Source organism: Toxorhynchites rutilus, chromosome 2 (assembly GCF_029784135.1).
Source record: "Toxorhynchites rutilus septentrionalis strain SRP chromosome 2, ASM2978413v1, whole genome shotgun sequence".
NCBI classification, from domain to species: Eukaryota; Metazoa; Arthropoda; class Insecta; order Diptera; family Culicidae; genus Toxorhynchites; species Toxorhynchites rutilus.
In genome coordinates this window covers 235,932,535-235,958,287 of record NC_073745.1, presented here as the reverse complement: position 1 = coordinate 235,958,287, position 25,753 = coordinate 235,932,535, and the positions used below count along the sequence as shown (strand labels likewise).

Below are 25,753 nucleotides of genomic sequence, written 5' to 3'. Positions count from 1 at the left end.
TTTTGATCATCACGGAAGAAGTACGGCCCAATGACGCCACCGAACCATAAACCGCACCAAACCGTAATTTTTTGCGATGCAATGGTGACTCATGCAGTACGTGTGGATTGCTGCCTGACCAATAACGCAAATTTTGCCTATTGACGAAGCCAGAAAATGAGCCTCATCGCTAAAGATGATTTTTCGATGGAAATACGGATCATTTTCAAGTTGTTGCTCAGTCCAATTCACGAACATACGACACTTCTGGTGGTCAAACGGCTCCGATTTTTGCGTCAGTTTGATCTTTTAAGCATGTAGGTCAAGATCTTTTCGCAAAATTTCGCCACAATAACGTCACAGAGATGCCCAACGCTTGTGAACGACGTGTGAGAGACTGATTTGGGTCTTGCTCAATTGATGCGTTAGCGGCAGCAATATTCTCGACACTTCGGGCACTTCTTTGTCTGACTGGCACGGGAACATTCTGTACTGTACCTGTGGATTCAAATTTTTCCACTAGATGCCCAATTGGTGATTTGGCAGGACGATTATGACTATAGATTGGACGTAGCGCTCTTTAAGTTGAAGCTATAGACTCCGAATTTCGGTAGTAAATTTTAATAATTTCGACTCGTTGTTAAGTCGTATATCTTCCCATTATGAAACGACAAACCTTACTGAAGAGAAATGTCAAGAGAGTGGGAAAAAATATGGCGTCGTTTGAAATATTGAAATACCCGTTAGAAGTTTATAAATCAAATAGGAGAGGAGATGATACAAGAGTTCGATAGAGGAAACATCAACGTTGAAATCGGCGTTTCTTCATCCGCTCAGTTCTTCAAACGAATTTGGGTACATAACACGAATGCTTTCTCCGTAGAGAATAGATGGTTTACTCGCATAATCGTGAATTTTTTGTTCACCGCATCGAATCATGGTTTCCACCATATGGCATTTTCGACATAACAACAAAACCGTATATTATTGTGTTACATTTCATCGTGTATATATTATAACATAAAACATCCTCATCTCTGCTTTGCTGCCGTGTATAGCACTTACATAGTGATCTTGTGATCAATATCTGAATAAAAGCTTTTAAAAAATTCTTATCGTACAACCACGTGATCATCTGAGTAACCGAACTAGCTCCGAGGTGATGCGAAATGATTCTCATTCTACAGACGAAATTACGGTTGGAATTTCTCGAATAAATACGTAATATACATATATGATGATTAAAAATGTTTGAGCTAACCCGAGTAATTAATGCGCTTATGATTTTTATTAAATAGATAAACATCTCACAAAACGTTGGAAGGATTAAGTTCCAACAGACAAAATACTTTTTACTGTAAATATACGTTCGGTGCTCAACGCTTTCTCGTTAGTGAACACTAATTCCTAGACAAATGAGAACTTTAACAACAAACGAATCTTTGTTCCCCATTTGAAGCACAATATGAAAGCACATTTAGTAGTTTAAACATTCGAGACGATGTGCGATTTGATTTTACGAGTGGTGGAAACCCACCCGCACGACGACGGCATTATGTAGTGTTTGTAGAATTGTTAACATTCTATCGTCTTTTTTTGTGCTTGAATGGTCCTACTTTTAGCTGAGGTAAACCTGCCGCAGTATTTAAGCCTTGTTATCGATCTCAGTCATTTGTAAACTCTGCACGGAGAACGGTTGCTTCGTTATGGGAGTCAATTCGACATTTTGCATCGGTGCTTCCACAGCGTCAGTTTCAGGATCCTCACCAAGCAGCCGAGCCAAATTACTTTCCTTCCATCGGCCCGAATTGCCGTTGATGGTCTTGTCCTCACAAACGCAAAGGAAAAGTGTATCCACGACCATCTACAAAAGAAATATCTTTTTCTTAGTAACCTGATAATTTAATGAACACTTTGGGGAACTACTTACCTCGTACAGTGATAACACGATATGAGCAATGAAGAAGGAGAAGATCGTTATTATTATAACCGGAGCGATGTAAAAATTCACGTCCGGCTTGTCTCTCAACATCAAAATGCTAATCAAACCGCAAAGAGTGGCCACAGCCAGTTTTCCCAGGAACAAAACAAAGTCACCGATTCCGTTGATTGTGGCCACTTGAAGAGCGTTTGTGACCAATGCGTTCCAGGCCTTAAATCGTGCGTTTCAATAGAAACGTTTTGATAATTATTGATTATTCGTATTTTTTTTCGAAAGGATGTGTACTTACAATTTTTGCAGCCGGACAGAAATTGACACTTTCAATCGCGATCACGGTGTAAGCGTTGTGGTTCAGATACCGAATAAATGTCTCCAAAAGCCAGAAGCTGCAAATGCAACACTTCAGACAGCAGCTGGCACATTCCGATCCTTCCTGTTGGTGGCGTTTTAGTCTAAACGAAGAGACGACAAATAAGTTCATCGCTAATAAGCCTGACACAACAAAACCACTCACTTGGCATATAGATACGTCAATATTAATCTTGGAATTTTAAACAGTGTGATGATAAACGATCCCTTGGCGACGGAACCGAGATGGTATTTGATCAGTTTGCCAATGGCATGAATCACTGGGGTGTCGGTGGGTTTGCGGAAGTACCAGTAAGCAACAGCTCCGGCGATTGCTAGCTGTTGGCAGGCGAAAATGAACTCCGTCGTCCAAACGAGACCGATGATGTAGATCCATAACATGTGGCGAAGGTAGTCCGCTTCGGGGTATTCAACCAGATCGAACGCTGTTCGGAGATTACGATATATCATTGTAATGTTTAAATTTTTGATTGTGCATTCTGTCAAATATATACTGGGAACCGAAATTTTAAATTTCTCTGCTGAACATTTTCCATTTTTTAAAAGTTGGTACTACTGTCAGTGGCCTTAGTATCAAATTTAAGTGTTTGTTTACAGCGTGATTAAGAACAAGTAATATCAGTAAGTATAAGGCAGGTATTTTCAGATTTTTTTCAAGGTGGAGCACTTCTTATAGCAAAAATATTTGACGGAGCACCATTTTTATAATCAATAGATCAGTGAATCTCTGCCAACGCGAAGAGAAAAAAAATAAAAAATTCTCGAATTTTTCGCAAACATTACCCTTTTCTCACGTGTAATTGCTATGAAAACCAGTCTGTACTTGGGTTCAATTTTCATCAGCGCGCGTTCATGACAAACAGTGATAACACGATATGAGCAATGAAGAAGGAGAAGATCGTTATTATTATAACCGGAGCGATGTAAAAATTCACGTCCGGCTTGTCTCTCAACATCAAAATGCTAATCAAACCGCAAAGAGTGGCCACAGCCAGTTTTCCCAGGAACAAAACAAAGTCACCATTCCATTTTTTAAAAGTTGGTACTACTGTCAGTGGCCTTAGTATCAAATTTAAGTGTTTGTTTACAGCGTGATTAAGAACAAGTAATATCAGTAAGTATAAGGCAGGTATTTTCAGATTTTTTTTAAGGTGGAGCACTTCTTATAGCAAAAATATTTGACGGAGCACCATTTTTATAATCAATAGATCAGTGAATCTCTGCCAACGCGAAGAGAAAAAAAAATAAATTCTCGAATTTTTCGCAAACATTACCCTTTTCTCACGTGTAATTGCTATGAAAACCAGTCTGTACTTGGGTTCAATTTTCATCAGCGCGCGTTCATGACAAACATGAGACAAACACACACACACACACCATCGACAAAATCAACAGATGAAAAGACGAGAATGAAGACACACCAACCGGAGAGGCGAGCGTGTTCGCAAGGAGCGGTAATCTCCAGAGATCACCAATTCGCAACCAGACAGCCATAGCGAACCCTACTAGAAATAATCCTGTAGGATCCACAACAAGGAGAGATTAGCCAAATACAAGTGCTAACGCATAAAGCCAACACCACCACTACCTTAGAAGGACTGCAGGTCGGGAGGTCTAGCTTGATGGAGGTCAAACAGAAAGTAAACGAGCTTTACGAGTTCATTAAGGACAAAAACAATGTCCACACTAAGATCAAATATTTAGTCACAAGCATCAAATCGGCCGTAACGGCTGCTGACCGTAAACAGAAGGAGATAATCACCCGAGCAGAGTTTGTTGAAAAGGCACTCGCTGAAGCAAGGGAGAAGATGTCCGTCAAGATACAGGAGACGCCGAAGACGCCTCGAAATCCACTATCGGACAAAAGAAAGAGGGATACCCCAGGTGATGAAGAAGACTTGAAGAAGGTTAAAAATGATAACCTGGGAAATAAAAAGAAAGGTGAAGGCAGTGGGTGGCGTACTGTCGAAAACCAGACGGAGAAACATAAGAAGAAAGAAGAAAAGAAGAAAGTGGTGCAGGAGACAATAAAACCTAGGTCCCGACGCGAGCGAAGCAAGGGAGATGCCCTAATCATCGAGGTGAAGGCAGGAGTGACTTATGCATCACTCCTACGGAAAGTGAGGGACGATCCGGAGTTGAAGGAACTGGGAGAATGTGGTGAAAACCAGGCGCACCCAGAAAGGAGAGATGCGCTTCGAGCTCAAGAGGGATCCGGCGGTCAAAAGTTCAACCTTCAAGGAACTGGTTGCGAAGTCGCTCGGTGAGGAGGCGAAGGTGAGGGCTCTATCCCAGGAATCAGTGGTCAGTGGAAGTGCAGAAATCTGGACGAAATCACGACAGACGAGGAGCTAAGGCGCGAATTGATAGAACAGTGTAAGCTGGGCAATACACCAATAACGATCCGTATGAGGAAGGCGTATGGTGGTACTCAGACGGCGTCGATTGGCCTTCAACAGTCGCAGCCAATAAGATGGTAGAAACGACCAAAATAAAAGTCGGCTGGTCGATTTGCTCGCTGAAGATGGTGCCTCGGGTGACCAAGCGGATGGAGAGATGCTTCCAGTGCATGGGCTTTGGACATCAGGCAGGAAGCTGCACCGGCCCCGACAGGTCTGACCTGTGCAGGAGATGCGGTGAGAAAGGGCATGTTGCAAGAAACTGCTCGAAGCAACCGAAATGTCTACTCTTCAAATCAGAGAACGGCATGCGACAGGAACCTTCAAGTGTCCCTCGTATAAGAAGGCGTTAGCCGAATCGCAGTAATGGAGGTAACCCAGATCAATTGCAACACAGCTCATCAACTGTTGTGGCAGTCGACAACAGAGACAAAATGCGATGTTGCAATCATAGCGGAGCCGTATCGAGTACCCCGTGATAACGGCAGATGGGTGACGGATAGATTAGGGATTGCTGCAATATATGTGATGGGCAGATATCCTATCCAGGAAGTGGTTGGAGGTTCACATGAAGGTTTCGTAATCGCCAAAATTAAGGGAATCTTCATGTGTAGTTGTTACGCACCTCCGAGATGGACAACTGAGCAGTTCCTCCAGATGCTAGACGCAATGACCGAGGAACTAATCGGTAGAACACCGATCGTCATTGGAGGCGACTTCAACGCTTGGGCGGAGAATTAGAGAATGTAGATGTAACAACGTTAGAGGGTACAGTAGGGTGCCAAAGAATGTATGGGGAAAAAACGACCCTCAAATTAAAAAAAGTTACCCTATACAAAATGTTCACCACCTCGAAAAAACATCCTATGCCAAATATCAGTTCAATCGGACTTAAGGGAAAGTGGCGCAAAGCTTTCAAAGTTTGAGTTTTTTGAAAATCGAAAAATCACCCAAGGGGAAATCGGGGTTTTCGAAAAAAAAATTGATGCCAAATGTCTTGAAATTGCATGAAACGTGTCATTTACGTTCGAAATTCTTCGGATCGTTTGGCGTTTACTCGCAACCGAGTAAATGATAAAGTATAAATCCGGCTTAAGTGCTGGAAACTTTTTCAAGAGTCTTATGTGAGAGAACGGGATGTATGTACGCGTGAGTTCATGAGAGAGAGAAAAATTTGGGAGAAAATTCATTCGAATTTGTTGTGCTCTCGCCATTAGAGGGCAGTCGAGTTCATTCACCATTTCAGTGTATATTGGCAATCGCTTTTTTATAGCTGTGTGTGTTGAGTAAAGTAAAGCAAAATGGAAACCTGCACTGGTAAAGAAAAGAAAAATGACTGACGAAGGACGTGTATTCCAGGTAAAATTGTCCGAAATATACTTTATTATGCGGGCGCTACACGATTCGTCCAACGTTTGACTCGAATGTTGGACACAAACATTTGACTCAATGAGTCGACAAATGTTGTGACGAATGTGCATTCGGTCCAGAACATCGGCGAGTAGTTGGATCGAATGCTTATTATTTTTGTTTACCACCGAAAACATTTGGAAATTGGATGACGATGCGAGTATAGAAATTGCAGCCGTAGCAAATATACTTATATCGGGCTGTAAATCAAAAATGCTTGAAATTAACATTATTAAACTGCAATATTTTGCCGCAAATTTTGAATTTTAGGAAACATTTTCATAGTTCCTTCATCTACAACTTGTAAATTCGGACGAATTATGTAGCGGTGTATCGAAGGTATCGAATACCATCGAGTGTCAAATCGAGCGAATGACAAAAATCCTTTGACTCGTGCCACTCGCGTTGGAAGGTAATCCACCACGAACGGATTACCTTCCAACGCGAATATTCGACATTGGAGGTTCGTAGTTCGTCCATCGACTACACGATGCGTCGAACCAACGAGCGTCCAACATTTGGGGGTGTTCATAGCATCGTGTGGCGCCGGCTTTACACACGTCATGGTTTATTTGATTTGTCATGAAGCTGATGCTGTTTTGAAGGTTCAATCTGAAACAAAAAATATGCTGTATGTGCTGGAAAATCGGCTGAGTTAGGAGCGAAAATGGTTTGTTTGAAAGTTTGAAAAAACGAGCTGCCGACTATGTATTTTATTCAGTGATGATAGATGAGAGAAAGATTTCGAAGTTACCGAGGAATTGGCTTGCGTTTTTCCTGTGGATGTAGGATTCGAGGATCTCTTGATCCTCCAAATCATCAATCAACTCGCACGCATTGGTTCATCGTGAGTTCCATGCTTCTTTTCTTCGTTCTTTTTCTCACTCGAAAACAAACTCATGTTCAAACAACAAAATTTTTATTTTTACCATTTTCTATTATTTTCTAATTTCTTAAGTGTCGACAACTATGAAAAATATGGATGCACTTTGATACTTCAAAGCACATGAAAGAATTCTCCAATTTTCTCTACCCCGTTCAATTTCAATGATTTACATGCCGCTAAAAACATGCAGATTGAACTCATTGGAACGCAGTGTGATTTAGAGCTGCGTGACAAATTTGAAAACTATGATGTCTTGGATTTCTTTTCCAGAACTAATAAAACATGCTTAGTTTATTACTTCTTTTTTTGAATCCACAGATATTTGCTAGAAATTGTTTCAGTTCTGAAAGAAGTGAAATCAAAGTCAAGGAACAATTCACTGACAGTCACTTGGAAAACACGCTTCGCATCGCTATCTCTCACATTCAAGCTGATTTAGATAAAATGGCTCAAGAAAAGTAGTTCGAGTAAAATCGAAACGGTGTTGGAGTATGTTTGTATTTAGGAATTTCCTATATTGAAACAAACAAAAAACTATGGATGGGTTATACCTATGATATAACCGCAAGGTTGACGTAGGACTGCCGTTGGCTTATTAATTATTTGTGATTTTTCAATTAGTAATAATCGCACTTCGAATGTTCCTCATTGGGTACGATAGCGCCGCTGCGCAGAGCTATCGATTAAATTATTGATTAAACTAGTGCATGAATGAAACAATTTACGAATTCAATTGCAAACAAATCTCAATTTAGGTCAATTCACGCATTATGGTAGTGGTTATCGCTGCAAATAGTTATCAACATTTTGCCTAATCATCAAACGGTATCCGTAGAAGTTCAGTGAGCTGGCGACATGAAGGGGCATGCAGTCTAGAATAACCGAGCCAAAGCGTTGCATTTGTATCCGCTTTTATAGACCGTGTTAGCAAAACGCATTCCGGAGTGTAAAAATGCATGGGGGTATATAAAGTACTGCCGAGATCTGGAATGCCGATTTTCCCAACTTATTGATTTCGGAATCTATGTTGGGAAAACACATTCCGGTTTGCAAAAACGCAAACGAGTACAAAAGTACCCGCTGCTTGCATCTATTTTGCCATGTCGATTTCCCCAGGCTCCATGGTTTAAAAGTCTGTGTTAGGGAAACATTCCGATTTGCAGAAACGCAAACGAGTACAAAAGTACCCGCTGCTTGCATCTATTTTGCAATGCCAATTTTCCTTGGCTCCATGGTTTTGAAGTCTGTGTTAGGGAAACATCCATTCATTCCTGCGATGGTACCTCAATCGCTGTTCAATTATAACTGAGTGGATTTCCGAGCGGCGCTCGCTTATATACCGTTTGGTGATTTCAATAGTTTTGAAAGCAATTTTAAGGCTATTGAAACAAGTTTTTGGATAAAAAAGTAACAAGTATATAAGGCGTAGACATTTTATCTTTCGAATGAAGTGTTTATCATGCCAATTCGTTCAGTTGTTTAGGAGCTATTAACGCTCAAAATCTCGGTCTCCGGCGTAACGCTTTTGTTTTCGAAACTTTGATTTACATCCCGGTATAGAAATGAAAGACGTAGTCCTACGTCAAAATATTGTGGAAACTTTTTGATGATTCAAGGAACGTCCAATTTAATCGTGATACCGTATTCACATAATCAAGTATAGCCATAATTATATCAGTGAAATCGCTACTGCTCTCAGCAAAGAAATTTGAAGCAAAGAAAAGTGGTAATATTGCAGTCGTGTAGTTCGATGTTCCTCTCACCAAGTTTCGTGGTCCCATCAGTAATCATTCAATTTCCTAACAACGATAAAGTTCGGTCTGTACGAGAAGCGTGTGGCAATTGTCATGCCATTTTAGTGCGGGTAAACGGAAAACTGCTCAAACCGTTTTCTATCAATGAACGATTTATGTTCCGTACACTAAAACATTACAAAGAAACAGCTGATAGGCCCAAAAAGAGACGTCCGAGGTCGGTACGGTTGCACAGTGTTATCTATGTTATTCATGGACGCGTTCAACGTAATTCTTTTCGGAAATAAAAGCGTTCATCAGTCGAAATGAATTGGAGAAATTAATTGATGCGTACATCGATGTGTGAGTCGTTTATTGACGGCCAGATTGAAGCGAACTTGTTCGGAACTATGCAAAAAACTCCCAGAATGATTAAAAAACGAAACTAGCAACAAATCTATCAACTTCATCTTCGCAAATGATTGGCCATTTGTCAATCCATCGGATTATTCACTTTGGGCCAAGTTCGAGGAGCATGTCTGTGGACGTTATCATTGGAATTACCAATCGTTAAAGAATTCTATCGAGAAGCTGGAGCGACTAACGATTGGCCTTAGCGTTTCCGACTCTGCGTGGAGAAGAGATGGTCGAATAATTTTGCCAAAAATTCTGGATACTTTTATACCTTCAATAATATTTTTGGGTTTTTATTCCATTTTGTTTTTGAGTCACGAATTCAACAGGTATAGAACTGAATGATTTCTAATTTGAAATAAAAAGTGAGTCAAAAAAAGTACCAGTTAAATTTGTATGTTTCACATTTCATTATGAACAGTAGTGAGAAAAAAATAATTGCGCCCCGCGGCTATAATGAACATTCAAATGCGGCCCGCACCATGTTTATATCTGGCCGCCACTGCTATAACTGATGAAAATATCGACAAAATAAAAGGAATGTACTCGTAAAACGTCGTTTAAGTTCGAAAGAGCTAGCCCGTGAATTAAATATCTCTTACCATTCGTCATATTTTGGTTGATGTTCGGGCATGAGAAAAGTTCGCAGTACGGCTATTGCCAAAAGAACTCAATTTTCTTCAAAAATTTAATAGCAATCAAGTGACTGAAGACATGCTTGAACGATCCAATTCTGATGTCACGTTCAGCCAATTATGCGCAACGAGACATGAGTGTGACTCTTTCTATTTCCGAAACTCAAATTACCGCTTCGTGGGACCCGTTTTGACAGCATTGAAGACATAAAAAAATTCTCTGCGTGAACTGGAAATTATTCCTGAATACAGCTATAAAAAGTGTTGACAGGATTGTTCGTTGGAAAATATGTATTGCTTCCGAAAGAGCCTATTTTGATGGCGATTACAGGTGTCGGTTAATCGTTCAATTAGTTCAAATAATCGAATATCTGCAATTATAATCTTGTAATTATGTATCAAATAATAAAAAATCAAAATATGAATAAATCGAATAATGATCACAGTAATCGCGATTAATGAAAAAAGGAACTATTGTCAAGATTAATACATTTTTAGGTTAAGAGTTAGACTATGCAAACTTTCTATCCAACAGCGACTATTTAACGTCGACAACCCGATAGATGCGACTCTGGTATTCAAACTCAATTATAATACAAATTCATACAAATTCAATCGGATCGGTGCCATAGTTATAAAATATGTAACATGGTTTATTATCCAATATGCATTTTATCCTTTTATTCAATTTAAAATCGAAATTACATACATAACAAGTACATACATTTGTACATTATATAATAATAGACTCCGAAAACAACTTCATGTTACATAAAATTTGTGATTGGTTCGACAACTCGCAAGCAGATCGGACAAGTTTTTAATCGATCCAACAAAGGTGTTTTTTTCACATCGAATAATAGTGTTCTTTTTCACCGGTTGCGCTTGCGAGTGGAGCGAAGTTTAAAGTGGTGCGCGCTGAGGATCCAAATCAGACACATTCATCACACACGCCACACAGCCGCGGCAAGTAGAAATTTATTTTTCTTTTGTTTCCCTATCATTCCTTCTTCCTTCTGTGCACGATTTACACCATTGTTCAACTTTGTGTTAACCAAATCGGCAAACGTTGGCATTAGGGGTGATCATTATTTCTTACATACCGTTGAACTTTTATTGGAATTTTTTTTCATTTTATCATTTTATTTAACATAAAATAAATTGAATTTAATATTCGCATCATAACCCTATAAAAAATATTTTTTTCACTTATTTATTTATTTTGATTATCATTATATTCTGTTCATATCGAACAGTTGACCGATTTTTTTGATATGGCTGAGGGCGGGAAGGATCCCCCATCGACGCTATTGAATATTTCCGATACCGATCCTCCTCCTGAAGAGCAGGAAGATGAAGCTGAAGTTGAGGAAGAAACTTCTGTATATGAAGTTGGAAGTTCCGAAGATGAGGACATTGACGAAAAACAGGATTTTCGTCCAAAAGAATACCATGAAGGCTCCAAAGGCCCATTCATTGTATACTTTAGACGAAAATCTAAACCTCTCAATGTCATTCGTATCTCGAAGGAACTTACTCAGAAGTTTTCTGCAGTTACCGAGATTACACGGATGGGGCCAGACAAACTACGAGTTGTCGTCTCAAGCAGGACCCAAGCGAACGAAATCACGCGCTGCGACCTCTTTGCGATTGAGTATCGCGTATACGTGCCCTGTTGCAACGTCGAAATAGACGGCGTAATAACCGAAAAGGGTTTGACTCGAAAAGAGATTATCGATGGTGTCGGTCGCTTCAAGAACTCTTCACTAAAAACTGTGAAGATTCTTGCATGCGATCGACTGAAATCTGTGTCACAAAAAAATGACAAAAGGGTTCTCAATCGGACAAACTCTTTTCGTGTGACTTTTGAGGGTTCCGCCCTTCCAAACTACGTTGCAATAGGTGCACTTCGTTTACCTGTTCGGTTGTTTGTACCCCGGGTAATGAAATGCAACAAATGTATGCAACTCGGTCACACGGCCGCCTATTGTTGCAACAAAAAACGTTGCGCAGATTGTGGAGAGAGCCATGATGAGAATCCTTGCGCGAAAGAGCACAAGTGTCTTCATTGCGGCGGGACTCCTCATGATATTATTCAATGCCCGGTGTACAAACAACGAGGGGAAAAAATCAAGCGTTCCTTAAAGGAACGTTCCAAGCGGACTTATGCAGAAATGCTTAAGAGTTCCGTTCCAACGACTCAGGACAATCGCTACTCCATTCTGCAGAACGACGAGCCTGTTGCTGACGCTCCCAATGCAGGAAGTTCCGGTACATCGCAGGGTGCCGTCAGGAAAAGAAAAATTACTTCTTTTCCTTCACTCCCCAGAAAGACGACCGAAACTTCCCAAGTTGGAATGAAAACTCGAATTGAACGTGCTGAGAATAGACCGAAGCAAGTACCTCCTGGTTTAAGCGGTTCTTCTACGCACCAGGGGTCCTCAGCACTTCTCGGAGCAGCACCCACCTGGTCTGTTCCATTTTCGCGGTCGAGGCAACAGCCACAATCTGGTTTGCTTGCGCTTTCTGACCTGGTGGACAACATTTTAAATGCTCTAAATATAAATGACCCTCTTAAAAGCATAGTATTATGTTTGCTTCCGATTGTGAGAACATTTTTGAAAGAAAAATGTGGTTTTTTAGCAGCGTTCATTTCCCTCGATGCCTGATTCAGTGCAAGAGGTCAAGGATTTGACCACTGTAATACAGTGGAATTGCAGAAGCATCATCCCTAAACTAGATCAATTTAAATTTTTAGTTCATAGTTCTAACTGTGATGTATTTTCCCTCTGTGAAACATGGCTTTCTTCAGCCGACGAGCTGAATTTCCACGATTTCAACATTATTCGCCTCGATCGAAATGACTCGTTTGGTGGCGTACTATTGGGGATTAAAAAATGTCACTCCTTCTATAGAGTCACTCTCCCATCGATGATAGGCATTGAAGTTGTCGCTTGCCAGACACAAATCAATGGCAAAGACTTCTGCATTGCCTCGATATATATTCCTCCAAGAACCATGGTCGGCCGCCATCAGTTTTTTGATATCATCGCGGCATTGCCGGAGCCGCGGCTAATCTTAGGTGACCTCAACTCCCATGGAACAGCATGGGGGTCACTCTACGATGACAGCCGTGCCACGTTGATTTATGATCTGTGCGACAACTTCACATGACAGTTTTAAATACAGGGGAAGCAACTAGGATAACCAACCCTCCTGCACGGGCAAGTATGCTAGACATATCACTTTGCTCTTCTTCATTATCCCTGGATTGCACGTGGAAGGTAATCCAAGATCCCCACGGTAGTGATCACCTGCCAATAATTTTATCGATCGCCAATGAATCAGGTTCTCGTGAGTCAGTCGATATTGCGTATGACCTCACGAAAAATATTGACTGGAGAAAATTTGCAGAAATAATATCTGAAGCACTTGTTTCAATGCATGAACTTCCTCCACTCGAAGAGTATAACTTTATATCGAGTTTGATTTACGAAAGCGCACTTCAAGCTCAAAAGAAACGTGTTCCTGCTACCACTTTCCGACGTCGTCCTCCATCACTTTGGTGGGACAAGGAGTGCTCAAAGGTCTACCTTGAAAAATCATCCGCTTTCAAAAAATTCAGGAAAACTGGATTAGTGGAATGGTTTCGAAAGTACCAAGCTCTAGAAGCCAAACTAAAAGGTCTGATTAAAGCAAAAAAGCGTGGATATTGGCGGAAGTTCGTCAATGGTTTGTCAAGGGAGACAGCTATGAGCACTCTTTGGAATACGGCTAGGAGAATGCGTGGCCGGAACCATACAAATGAAAGTGAGGAATACTCTGACCGTTGGATTTTCAAATTTGCAAGAAAGGTTTGTCCCGATTCCGTTCCTGCACAAAACGTCGTACGCGACATTCCGCTCCAAGGCGATTATGAGAATTTTTCGATGGTAGAATTCTCAATTGCACTTCTCTCATGTAACAATTCAGCTCCGGGGTCGGACAAGATTAAATTCAACTTATTGAAGAATCTTCCCGACTTGGCAAAACATCGTTTGCTGAACTTGTTCAACAAGTTTCTGGAGCTGAATATAGTCCCGCATGACTGGAGACAAGTGAGAGTGATAGCCATACGAAAACCCAACAAGCCGGCTTGCGATCACAATTCGTATAGGCCGATTGCAATGTTATCCTGTATTCGTAAATTGTTAGAGAAAATGATTCTACTTCGTTTGGACAAGTGGGTTGAAACGAACAATTTGCTGTCAAATACGCAGTTTGGCTTCCGCCGAGGTAAAGGAACGAACGATTGTCTCGCGCTGCTATCTTCTGAAATCCAAATCGCATTTGCTCGCAAAGAACAAATGGCTTCCGTTTTTCTCGATATCAAAGGGGCATTTGATTCAGTTTCCATGGAAATTCTCTCAGAGAAACTTCATAATCGTGGACTTTCACCAATTCTGAATAATTTCCTGTACAATTTACTCTCAGAAAAGCACATGTTTTTCAATCATGGCAGCTTGAAATCTTCTCGTTACAGTTTTATGGGCCTCCCACAAGGCTCCTGCCTAAGCCCCCTCTTGTACAGTTTTTACGTCAATGATATAGATGATTGTCTAACTAGAGATTGCACGTTGAGACAACTTGCAGACGATGGAGTTATTTCCATCACGGGTACTAATCCCGCCGTTCTGCAAAATTCCTTGCAAGATACCCTGAACAACCTGTTCACGTGGGCTCTCAAGCTGGGTATCGAATTCTCTACGGAGAAAACTGAAATGGTCCTTTTTTCTAGGAAGCACGAACCCGCCCAATTCCAGCTTCACCTATCCGGCAAAACGATCAAGCACTCGATGTTTTTCAAATACCTTGGAGTATATTTTGACTCTAAATGTACCTGGGGAATACACATTGCGTATTTGAAACAGAAATGCCAGCAAAGAATCAATTTTCTCCAAACAATAACCGGAACATGGTGGGGTGCCCATCCAGGAGACCTCATTCAGTTATACAAAACAACGATATTATCAGTGTTAGAATATGGCAATTTTTGCTTCCGATCAGCTGCCAGGATTCATATTCTCAAGCTGGAGAGAATACAATATCGTTGCTTGCGTATAGCCATGGGGTGTTTGCATTCGACACATACGATGAGTCTCGAAGTTTTGGCAGGAGTACCCCCGCTTACTCTTCGGTTCACAGAATTATCCTACAGATTTCTCATCCGTTGCAAGATCATGAATCCATTGGTGATTGATAACTTCGAAAATCTACTCCAACTGACTCCTCAGTCAAGTTTTATGTCTCTATACCATGAGTACCTTACCCATGAAGTGCACCCTTCACCGGGCATCTCCAACCAAGTTTGCTTCCCATACTTTTGCAATTCCTCTGTCAATTTTGATCTGTCCATGCGACAAAAGATCCATGGAATCCCAGATCATCTACGCTCCGATTACATTCCGGAGATATTTTCGGCAGAATATGGGAAAGTTAGATCTGATAAAATGTTCTTTACTGACGGTTCATGCATAAACGGGTCCACTGGCTTCGGCATCTTCAATGAAAATTCCAGTGCCTCTTTCAAACTCAAAGATCCTTGTTCCGTGTATGTCGCTGAACTGGGTGCGATATATTACGCATTAGGGATCATTGAAACATTGCCCATCGACCACTATTTTATTTTTTCAGACAGTCTCAGCTCAATAGAGGCAATCCGCTCAATGAAAGTTGATAAACGCTCATCTTATTTCCTAACAAGAATAAGACATCTATTGAGTGTTTTGGTCGAAAAATTATTCAAGATTACCTTAGCATGGGTTCCCTCTCATTGCTCGATTCCGGGGAATGAGAAAGCGGACTCGCTAGCTAAGGTGGGCGCTTCAGAAGGCACACTTTTTGAAAGGCAAATTACTTATAACGAATTTTTTCACATTCCTCGTCAGGACACACTCGTTAGTTGGCAGCGCATGTGGAGTGAAGATGAGTTCGGTCGTTGGTTACACACGATTATCCCTAAGGTTTCGACGAAAGCTTGGTTTAAGGGATTGAATGTCGGTCGTGATTTCATTCGCGTGATATCTCGGCTTATGTCCAATCACTACAACCTAAACGCGCATCTCTATCGAATTGGGCTCGCAGCAAACAATCTTTGTGATTGTGGCGATGGCTACCACGACATCGAGCATATTGTCTGGTCGTGTATCCGGTTCCATGCTGCTCGCTCTCAGCTCTCTAGAGCACTGAGAGCAAAAGGCAGACAATCGGATATCCCCGTCCGGGATATCTTAGGTAGCCGTGATCCTGATCTTCTGCTTCATCTATACCTGTTCCTCAGGAACGCCGATGTCAACGTTTAATGATTTTTCCTTCGTTGTGTCCCTGTTTCGTATCCCTCCTATTCGATCTATAAACTTTTACTTAGTCGCGGCAATACATACACACACTCTTTACAGATACACGGGCCAAAGGTTGTGCAATCCACTGATGATTCAACAAAATTTGTGTATTTGTACTGCAATCCAAACCACCACTATATCGATACTTCGATCGTCTAAATTGGTTCAGTAGTCCAAAAGGTATGAATTTTTGAAAAAAGTCATTTTTGGAAAAAAAAAACGGGAAAAGTTGATTTTTCAGAACACCTTAAAATGTAAATAAGCATCTCTAAAATAAGGCACGTTAGTCACTTCCTACTGACAAAATTCTCGATCAAATGGTGACTGACAGAGTACGATGCAGCAATTTGCCTGTTACTGAGTTTTGTCAATACGCTTTGACCGATCAAGTAGGCGGTAAAATTGTCCATAATGAATTGATGATTGTCGCAGATTGCATTTTATTTTCATCGATCAAAACTTCGGTTTTAATTCCGGTTGTTGTTTCTTGTATTTACTGAAGTAAATACTATGTCGAACACGCGAGAACGTGTGAGCGATTGGGCAACTGAATATATAATTGACCAAAGCTTGAACAATCTCCACACGCTGAAATAATGACGAAATTTCTCTTTTCGGTGAAATTTCTGCCCGATATCGAAATTCACGCATTTGAAAGTCCGTTTAGACTCATTTATATCATTTATTCTCCTCGAAGTTTTAGCATTTTATATAAGAATGGTATTCAGGTAGCAACGTGAACAAATGCATCCTGGTAAACGTGTAAACTTTCATTAGGTGACATGGTCTTGTCTTGACGATCATAGTGCACTGACTTGCAACATGCTTTGATGGTCAAAACACTCTGACAAACTGTCTAGCATCAAAGAGTGAGGAAATTGTTTTGTCGGTTTATATTTTGTTGCACGTCGTTTGGTGGTAATGTTGCAATGGTCGTCATAGTAGCCCAAATATATGCAGTGACTGTGACAAATTGCAGCTCTGATTTGAACAAGTACTAAAATTGAATTATTCAGCAGTGACATGTTAGGCGTGACGCTAACCACTCGACCACGGGAGCAACAATTTTGGCTGGATCTTTGAATACAAATGGCCAATACTGCTTGTTCGCGACGATCGCGACCCGAGCTATAAAACGAGCGGAGAAGAGGAGAAGAAAGGATGATGCAATCGCATGCACACATAGCATATGTTTTTTTTTTTTTTTTTTTTTCTTTAAAGAGGTGAGGAACGCTCTACCAGCCTTACCTGGGAAGGGTTAACCCAGACGTCGAGTGGGGATCGCACCCACAAAAACCAAGCCCTCTACTCGTTGCCTTATTCCCCCTGGGACCACATCTAGGCGACTACTTCAGGGGGCGGCTGTGCTCATGCACTTCTCGAGTTTTCAACGCTAACTAGCGTTGTCCTTCCCTTTTTCTCAATATTTTTTTCTTTCCATTCGTTATTAATTCCACTGCGCTGATGTCCTCTTCGCAGGCATTTTGAATTTACCCGTCGAGACGTGAACCGATTAGGAATTGCCCTCCAACTTGACGCGCGCCCCGTCACAGTCACCCTCGCAGGATTTCTCTTCCCAACGGAGCGCCGATTAGGCAGTACCCTCCAACCTGACGCGCACTCCGTCACAGCTACTCTCGTGGGGTATTCACCATTTTGATCGTGGCTTCATCCTTGATGCTCGTTCCTTCGAAATGTTCGCGGTGTTCCTCCATCCAGGCCACGATCAGGCGTTGTCAGGCAGGCCTTTTGCTGTTCTCCGCGGCAGTATCTGTTTACCTGTCGAGACGTGCACCGATTAGGAAGCGCCCTCCAACTTGACGCGCGCCCCGTCACAGTCACCCTCGCAGGATTTCTCTTCCCATCGGAGCGCCGATTAGGTAGTGCCCTCCAACATGACGCGCACTCCATCACAGCAGCTCTCGTGGGGTATACACCAGTTTGAAGACGCCCTCCTTGACACTCACTCCGTCGTAGTTATTAAATCGGCATCCGTTTACCTGTCAAGACGTGCACCGATTAGGAAGCGCCCTCCAACTTGACGCGCGCCCCGTCACAGTCACCCTCGCCGGATTTCTCTTCCCAGCGGAGAGCCGATTAGGTGGTGCCCTCCAACACAACGCGCACCCCGTCACAGCTACTCTCGTGAGGTACCATCTCTTGCAACAGCCGTCGCCGTTGTTCACCTTTCACCGTCGGACGTTGTCAGCACTTTGGTCAGCCCTCCACCTTCGCTGCAGCTCCGACATGATTTGTGTGATTGCACTGCTCACGGCATTCCAGATCATCTCGTCGCGACACATCTCCTCCACAATATTCCCGACATGAAGTGCAGGCAGCCCCTCGCGCCTTTCGGTGAACCTGGGACAGACAAAAACGACGTGCTCCGGTGTTTCCTCCATATCTCCACACTCCGGACAGAGGGGTGAAACTGCGTGCCCGAACCGGTGTAGATATTGCCTGAAACAGCCATGCCCAGACAGAAACTGCGTCAAGTAAAAGTTAACTTCACCGTGTTTCCTGTTCAACCAGGTCGAAAGTACCGGTATCAGCCTGTACGTCCATCTACCATTTTCTGCCGTACCCCATTCATACTGCCATTTGTCCAACGACTCCGCTCTCATCAATTTCCGGATACCTCTGCTTTCCCGTCGCTTGTAGCACTCGCTATCTTCCGCCAGAGTGATGCAGATGGGAATCATTCCGGCGATTACACACACAGCTTCTGTCGAAATGGTCCTATAAGCACTTACGACTCGCATGGCCATGAGTCGGAATGTGCTGTTCAGCTTCCTCCGATTTCGGTGGGTTTCCAGAGCCGCCAACCAGGCAGGGCCACCATACCTCAATATCGACGAAGATACACTTGCCAAGAGACGCCTCTTGCTGCTGCTTGGGCCAAAGCTATTTGGCATGATCCTCGCCACCACGTTGATGGCCTTTGACGCCTTCCCACATGCATAGTCGACGTGCTGGTTGAAGTTCAGCCGGTCGTCGATCATGACTCCGAGGTACTTCACCGCCCGCTTCGAAACGATGGTATGTCCTCCGACCGATACCTCTGCCCGCAGCACTGCCTTACGATTGCTCACTAACAGCACCTCGGTTTTGTGATGTGCCATCTGGAGCTTTACGCTGTCCATCCAACTACCGATCATGTCTACAGCCTCAGTCGCCAACATTTCCACCTCCTGAAGCGTCTCGCCGATTACCGTTGTTACGATGTCGTCCGCGAAGCCCACGATCTCCACACCTCTGGGTAGCTTCAGCCTTAGAACACCGTCGTACATCGTGTTCCAAAGCGTAGGACCTAGGATGGAACCTTGTGGAACTCCCGCCGAGATATTCTTCACTATCTGTCCCCTGTCTGTGTTGTATACCAGGATCCGATTCTGGAAATAACTCCTCAGTATCCTGTACAGGTAGCTAGGGACCTTCAATCTGTGTAGCGCCTCGGCGATGGCCTCCCAGCTGGCACTATTGAAGGCGTTCTTCACGTCAATCAAAATCACCGCGCAGTAACGGTCGCCTCTTCGTTTTTGTTTAAGCGAGACCTGAGCTTTCTCGATAACTGTCCGAATAGCGTCCACTGTCGACTTTCCTTTCCGGAACCCGAACTGCATTTTCGACAATCCGTGGTCAACCTCCGTGCATTTCACCAGTCTGTTGAGAATAACCCTTTCCAAGAGCTTTCCCAAAGTATCCAACAAACAAATAGGCCTATACGACGCTGGATCTCCAGGTGGCTTTCCTGGTTTCGGGAGCAGCTCCAACTTTTGTATCTTCCATTCCGCAGGGAAGAGACCGTCATCCAGGCATTTCTGCAGCACCACCCTGAACATGTCGGGGAAAGCAAGGATCGCCGATTTCAGGGCCACATTGGGGATTCCGTCGGGGCCGGGTGCTTTTTTCAACTTTAGACCTTTTGCCACCGCGATGAGTTCTTCGTTGGTGACTTGTGCGTTCTCTGCATATAGCATATGTAGTGCAGTGTAAGTGTAGCTTACACTGTCAGTTTTTCCTTCATTCAGTTTGTGATAACATCGAGAAATTAATGGTGTGTTCTAGCCGATGAAATTTCTCTGCTGGTTCTGCTGTGTGCCGCTGAAGGTTGCATCTAAAACTAATTTTTGGGTATATATTTTTTTGGTCAACATTTGTACGACGTCGCCCGCTATGCAGTCGGCTCCCCAGACTTTAATTGCCAACATGCACGCAAAAAAATAGAAAGCTTCTTTCTATTCAGCGAATGTTTTCTTTGAACGAAACCAAGGATTATTTAATCAGACTTGCAAAATGTGCATGAACGATCTATAAACTTTTACTTAGTCGCGGCAATACATACACACACTCTTTACAGATACACGGGCCGAAGGTTGTGCAGTCCACTGATGATTCAACAAGAGCCAAAGGTTGTACCGCTCATGACAACTCTACACGAACTGATGATTGCGCCGGCTAGTGTTCATTCTATCCTGGATTCCTCGAGTCGAAAAAGACGCACCACGCTAGATATGGGGTGCAGACTAGGGGGTCGTTGCTGATTAACGGTCAGCTGCATCCCAATAGGAAGTATCCCATGTCGGGCACACGTACAGAGCACTGAAGACTGCAACAATTATGAGAACACTTGTAATACTAACCTTGAGCCAACCGCGAGTAATCGGTTACATATTACTAACATAGTTGTAAGCAAACATTGTTAAATTATTGAACTCCCGGCCCCGTTAGGCTGACGCCATATGAGCCTTAATAAAAATATATATTTTGGGACATGAACTTATAGCCTCTTAGTTCGAGCAATTTTTGAAATGGGAACTAAATTTCAAGTTCGTTTCTGTGAAAAAGTATTCTACGAAGAAATGTTTTGGGATGAGAAATACGGGTCCACTATTGTTCGACAAGGAACAAAACTACCAATTTTTACGAAAATCTGAGATCCACTGAATCCACTATAGCGGTTTGACATGGAATGGCTGTATATCGACATCGAAAAAAAGTTTTTTTTGCCGTTATAACGAAACATTTTAAGCCGTAAATCGAAAACGTGACTTAATTGAAGAGGACCGTTATAGCGAAATGCCGTATAGCGGGGTATGGGTGTATGCTTCTTTTAAACTAGTAGTTATAGGGCCCAAGTAGAAATTTTCAAACAAATCAGCTATTTCAACAACATTCGAGAAACACGTAATTTTGAAATGTATGTTGTAAAATGTAAAAATGTATGTTGGTACAATAAAATGGGTGGGTTATATCTAAGATATAACCGCAAGGTTGACGTGGGACTACCTTAGCTTAGCAATCATTTGTTTGTATTGATTAAATTTTTGATTGAATGAAACGATTTCCGAGTTCAATTGAATCCAATATTTTTGCTTTGTGATTAAAAAGATTGTATGATGCCATGTAAGGTCAATTCATGCAATTTGATAGATCATCGGAGTGTTCTTCATTACAAGTAAATTTATGACTGTCATCTTTTTACGATTGGTATGATGGCATCTTTGTTTTGAAGTTGAATATTAGTATAACTAATTATTTCTCTCAGTGTAATGATTAATCGATTATTTAGGATGATTAATCGTGTCGAATAACAAACTGCTGGAAAGTATTCGATTAGCTGATGAACGTTTAATTTCAAAAATCGGGGATCACTACTTACATGTATTTGCAAAGCCAATTTCCCTACGCTCCATGGATTTCAAGTCTGTGTTAGGGAAACACATTTCAGTCGGAACAAAAATATCCCTAACTTTCATGTATTTGCAATGTAGATTTCCCCAAGGCTGCTTGGTTTTGATGGCTGTGTTGGAGAAACCGTAAATCGGGCCAATCAAAACCATGCAGTTAGGACGATTTGATAACGCTTAACATTTTACAGTTATTCAATTGTTTCTCTAATGAAAAATAACATTTTACTAATTGCGACAGAAGCGTAGAAATATTCCCTATCAATTGATGCACACATCTTTCCGATCCAGTAAGAAATGTTCGAGTTATAAGCATTCGGAATCTTTCATTTTTTCCTGCATGTTCTGTGTTTAGGTTTTCATTTTACCCCCCACATACTCCGGTTAGACGTAATCCCACGTCGAAAATATTGTGCGTCATTTCCATGATGTGCCCTTTTTTCAATAGTCCACAAAAATCATTAATTGGTAAATTTATCAATATACTGAAACTGGGTCGTTCAAAAAGTAAGTTTCAGTGCCCCAGCGCCATCTCGCATGAAAAGTTGAAACAATTTCTTGGAATTTTTTTCTATGTGATTTCACAACATTTTTAAGCAGTTTGCAAGAAACCTTTGTCGGATCGGACGCGTCGTTCGTGTTTTATTGAGTTTTAAAATGGATGTGCCGCTTGAAAAATCGTCCAAATATGAGTTACGTTCTACCATTCGTTTTCTGACCGCGAAAAGCAATAGTGATGCTGAAATTCATCGAGAATTGTGTTCAGTGTATGGTGTAGGGTATGTGAGACTTCAAATGGTGAACCGATGGCGGAAAGAGTTCCAACAAGGCCGAGAAGAGGTGTTGATGAAGGGCATGCGGGGTGACCTACCGAAAAGTTGGACGCTACGCACTTCGCGCTCGGAATAGAAAAACTCGTGCCACGCTATGAAAAATGCCTCGAACATTACGGCGAGTATGCAGAAAAATAGAAAATAAAACGTAGAATCCGAAAATCACCGTATTTTTTGTCCTAACTTTATTTTTCCGCGATTCATGAGGCACTGAAACTTTTTTTTTAACGACCCTCGAACCATTTCATTCAAAAACCATTATTCTGAACTTTGATGCAAGAATTTCAGAATTATATTTAATGTAGCTTTTAAAATTGTCATAATATTTTTTATTATCAACGTCTGTTCATTATTATTACAAGAAAATATATTAGCTCGATTAATTGAATATTGAAAGATGTCATAACGATTAATCGATAATCGAATAAACGAAAAATTTAGACATCTCTAATGGCGATAATATAAATTTAGACTATAGATAAAATATTTCTTTAAAACACAAATACCTGGAATATATTTGATAGAATGTGTATTGAGATATGAATACTTCATTTAAAAATATCAAACCGATGGTTAGCCACAGCTCTGATATTGACAATGATGTTCTCTTGTTCTTCATTTTCGTTATGCAATGATGGAACTCAACGAAATAAATACTAAAGGTTGATTGTCTCAATACCAATGTATTTATCATGACTATCATTAGTATTCTTGATTTGACCAACGACAAGGAAAGACAGTCACTTGGTCGATGTACGCAAATTAAACGAGAAACGATGTTTGATGAGAATACTTACACTTATAGGTGTTGTTATTTACGGTTCCATCTGATCTGGCCGCACTATCGCTCTTGTTGGGATTCTCCTTTAGCTGAGTAAATGGTAACAAAGGTCGCACATTCGGATAATTAGCGGTAGCCAAACAAACAACCACCACCACCCAGAAGGAAAGAAATATGCACAGTGCAATAAACGCTAGCACAGGAGGCCCGGCAAGACCAGGAATTTCCAGCATACATTTACCCGCTTCCTCGAACAGAGCCGCCAATCCGCTGATTTTCTCGCGCAAATAGTAAATTATCACTAGCAAGATGATCATTATGAACGTGGCGAGGATCGCAATCACGTAAATTGTGGTCTCATTCCGAACCAACTCCTCCAAATATGACAACTTGGGATCGGTATCCAGACTATGTTTGGCCTTATAGTAGCTCCACCAGAGGATCCCAGTGAGTCCAATGCTAGCAACAGCGACAAAGATGCAAATCAACCACGATATAATGGAAGTCAGCCAATGAAGCATCGTTATCAAAATAATCGAGAATATTAAACTCAATCCGCATATCAGCACGATGATGGGCCACGTTTTGTAAATATCGCTAAATAGCTGCTGTGCTGCTCCCCAAGAATTGAACAGTGCATACATATCCTTAACCTGACTCAGTGGGGCATTTTTGCCGGTGGGTATACAACGATGGAGTACCGGCCGGCCTTCGTAAACTGGAAGCTTGGGACATGGTCCTGCGAAAGCGAAATATTTTGGGCCGGTTGCTTCTTGCGTCGTCAGTAAACTCATGTTAAAATCATATCGGCAAAACTTGGCATCACGTTCTTCGTAGTATCTATACAGCTCCATCGCATTGGCGATGTCTCTATTGGGGCACTCCTTCACACAGATTTTCAGCGATTGGCGCAATTCTTTGATATCCAAGAAAAACAAGTACGGTTTGTCCAGTGTGTTCATCCCGGAAAGCGGGAAGTGGGAGAATTTTTCGTTACTCTTGACGCCACATGTGTTACCGAATGAGTCGTAGCCATTGATGATACGCAGTGGGTTGCCGTAAACAAAGGAGAACACTGCAATAACAAGCTGGGGATAAAAAAGAACGATTAAAAATAGTGAATGGATGAGGAAGACTCTTAATTATAACAATAGTCATCGGTTCATTGATGAGTCACATATAAGTCATCATACGCTTCCTGGTAAAGTAACGAACTGTGAAACAATGAATCAGAAATGTCTTTGATGTCAATAAAAAAGGAATAAACATTGTCATTTATTGAAAATAGCTAATAAATAATATTCATTTTTTTTATGTTATCATGCAATGAAAATCAAACAGCATGCCCAAAAATAAATGTTGTCCTAATATGACATCTAGTTCAAAGAGGCTATTCTACTGATATCAGCGTACGCGCAAAAGAAGTTCATACTAATTGAGCTTTTCCGTGCATTTCCCTCACAAGGACATCCGAGATATTTTGATAAAATACGCCATGAGGGACGCACTATTTGACCTAAATTCTCAGAGTTGTGGGAAATTACATTACGAACATATACCGGAAGGGGCAGGCGGGCGTGGTTGTGTGCGCTAATTACGCCTGTGTATTCCATACATGATGTTATGCTACGCGTATGAAAAAGCTCATCTTACTCACCAAAGCAATCCAAAATAGAACGTAAACGATGAGCCAAAAAATATCGGTGCAGCCTCGCACGGCAGTTGGCTGATGCTGCTCGGATGGTTTGCTTTCGAAACAACCCATTGATGGTCTTGTTTAACAGAACAATATGTCTGTTTTCTACAGAGGAAATAATTAGCCACTACGAATAAAATTCCATACGGGTGACGCGATTCACTTGCCTGTGCACTTACTTCTGCGGTGCAAAGATGTTTATTGTTTTGATGGCGTCGGTTTTCGGCTTTTCTCGGCAAATGGTGGGTTCACATTCCGAAAGGGCGAAACTCAGAAACAGGAACAACGATATCACAGACATTACTATATCACAGATGTTTATTTTCACGCACTGTTGCATAATCCGCCAAATAATATTAGTTACAAGTTACAAGTCTAGAAGTTACAAATTCTAATATTTTGCGTTGCATAATAATCATACATCGGACTAACAATATTAGTACATGTTTTATTAGTAACGCCTCTTTAATCTGTAAAAGTCACAGTTCGTTTATGGATATTATGGTTTTTTCCCCTGTTGATATGTGAATTCCCTGACATAACCCAGTATCATTGCATTGACTTCCTAGCCCGAGCCAATGTAAAGTTCATTGTCATCATTTTCTT

The 25,753-nt window shown here is 41.6% G+C and overlaps 1 protein-coding gene across 1 annotated transcript; it reads right to left on the bottom strand.

Moving 5' to 3' along the window:
* Nucleotides 1-963: 963 nt before the first annotated feature.
* On the bottom strand, nt 964-25,373 carry LOC129768930 (choline transporter-like 1). Its single transcript, XM_055770879.1, has 6 exons — nt 25,109-25,373; nt 23,468-24,539; nt 2,436-2,715; nt 2,211-2,373; nt 1,910-2,131; nt 964-1,843 (listed from the first exon to the last, which is right to left on the bottom strand). The coding sequence occupies exons 1-6, from the start codon at nt 25,214-25,216 to the stop codon at nt 1,625-1,627; spliced, it is 2,064 nt and encodes a 687-aa protein (XP_055626854.1). The 5' UTR covers nt 25,217-25,373; the 3' UTR covers nt 964-1,624.
* Nucleotides 25,374-25,753: the final 380 nt, after the last annotated feature.

What these genes read in the sequence shown, in the direction of transcription:
- LOC129768930 (XM_055770879.1), bottom strand. Translation starts at nt 25,216, where the DNA reads ATGGGTTGTTTCGAAAGCAAACCATCCGAGCAGCATCAGCCAACTGCC. An exon ending in AAATAACAACACCTATAAGT is followed by an intron (nt 2,716 to 23,467) that starts GTAAGTATTCTC and finishes ATCTCCGAACAG; the next exon opens with CGTTCGATCTGGTTGAATAC. An exon ending in TTGACGTATCTATATGCCAA is followed by an intron (nt 2,374 to 2,435) that starts GTGAGTGGTTTT and finishes CTCTTCGTTTAG; the next exon opens with ACTAAAACGCCACCAACAGG.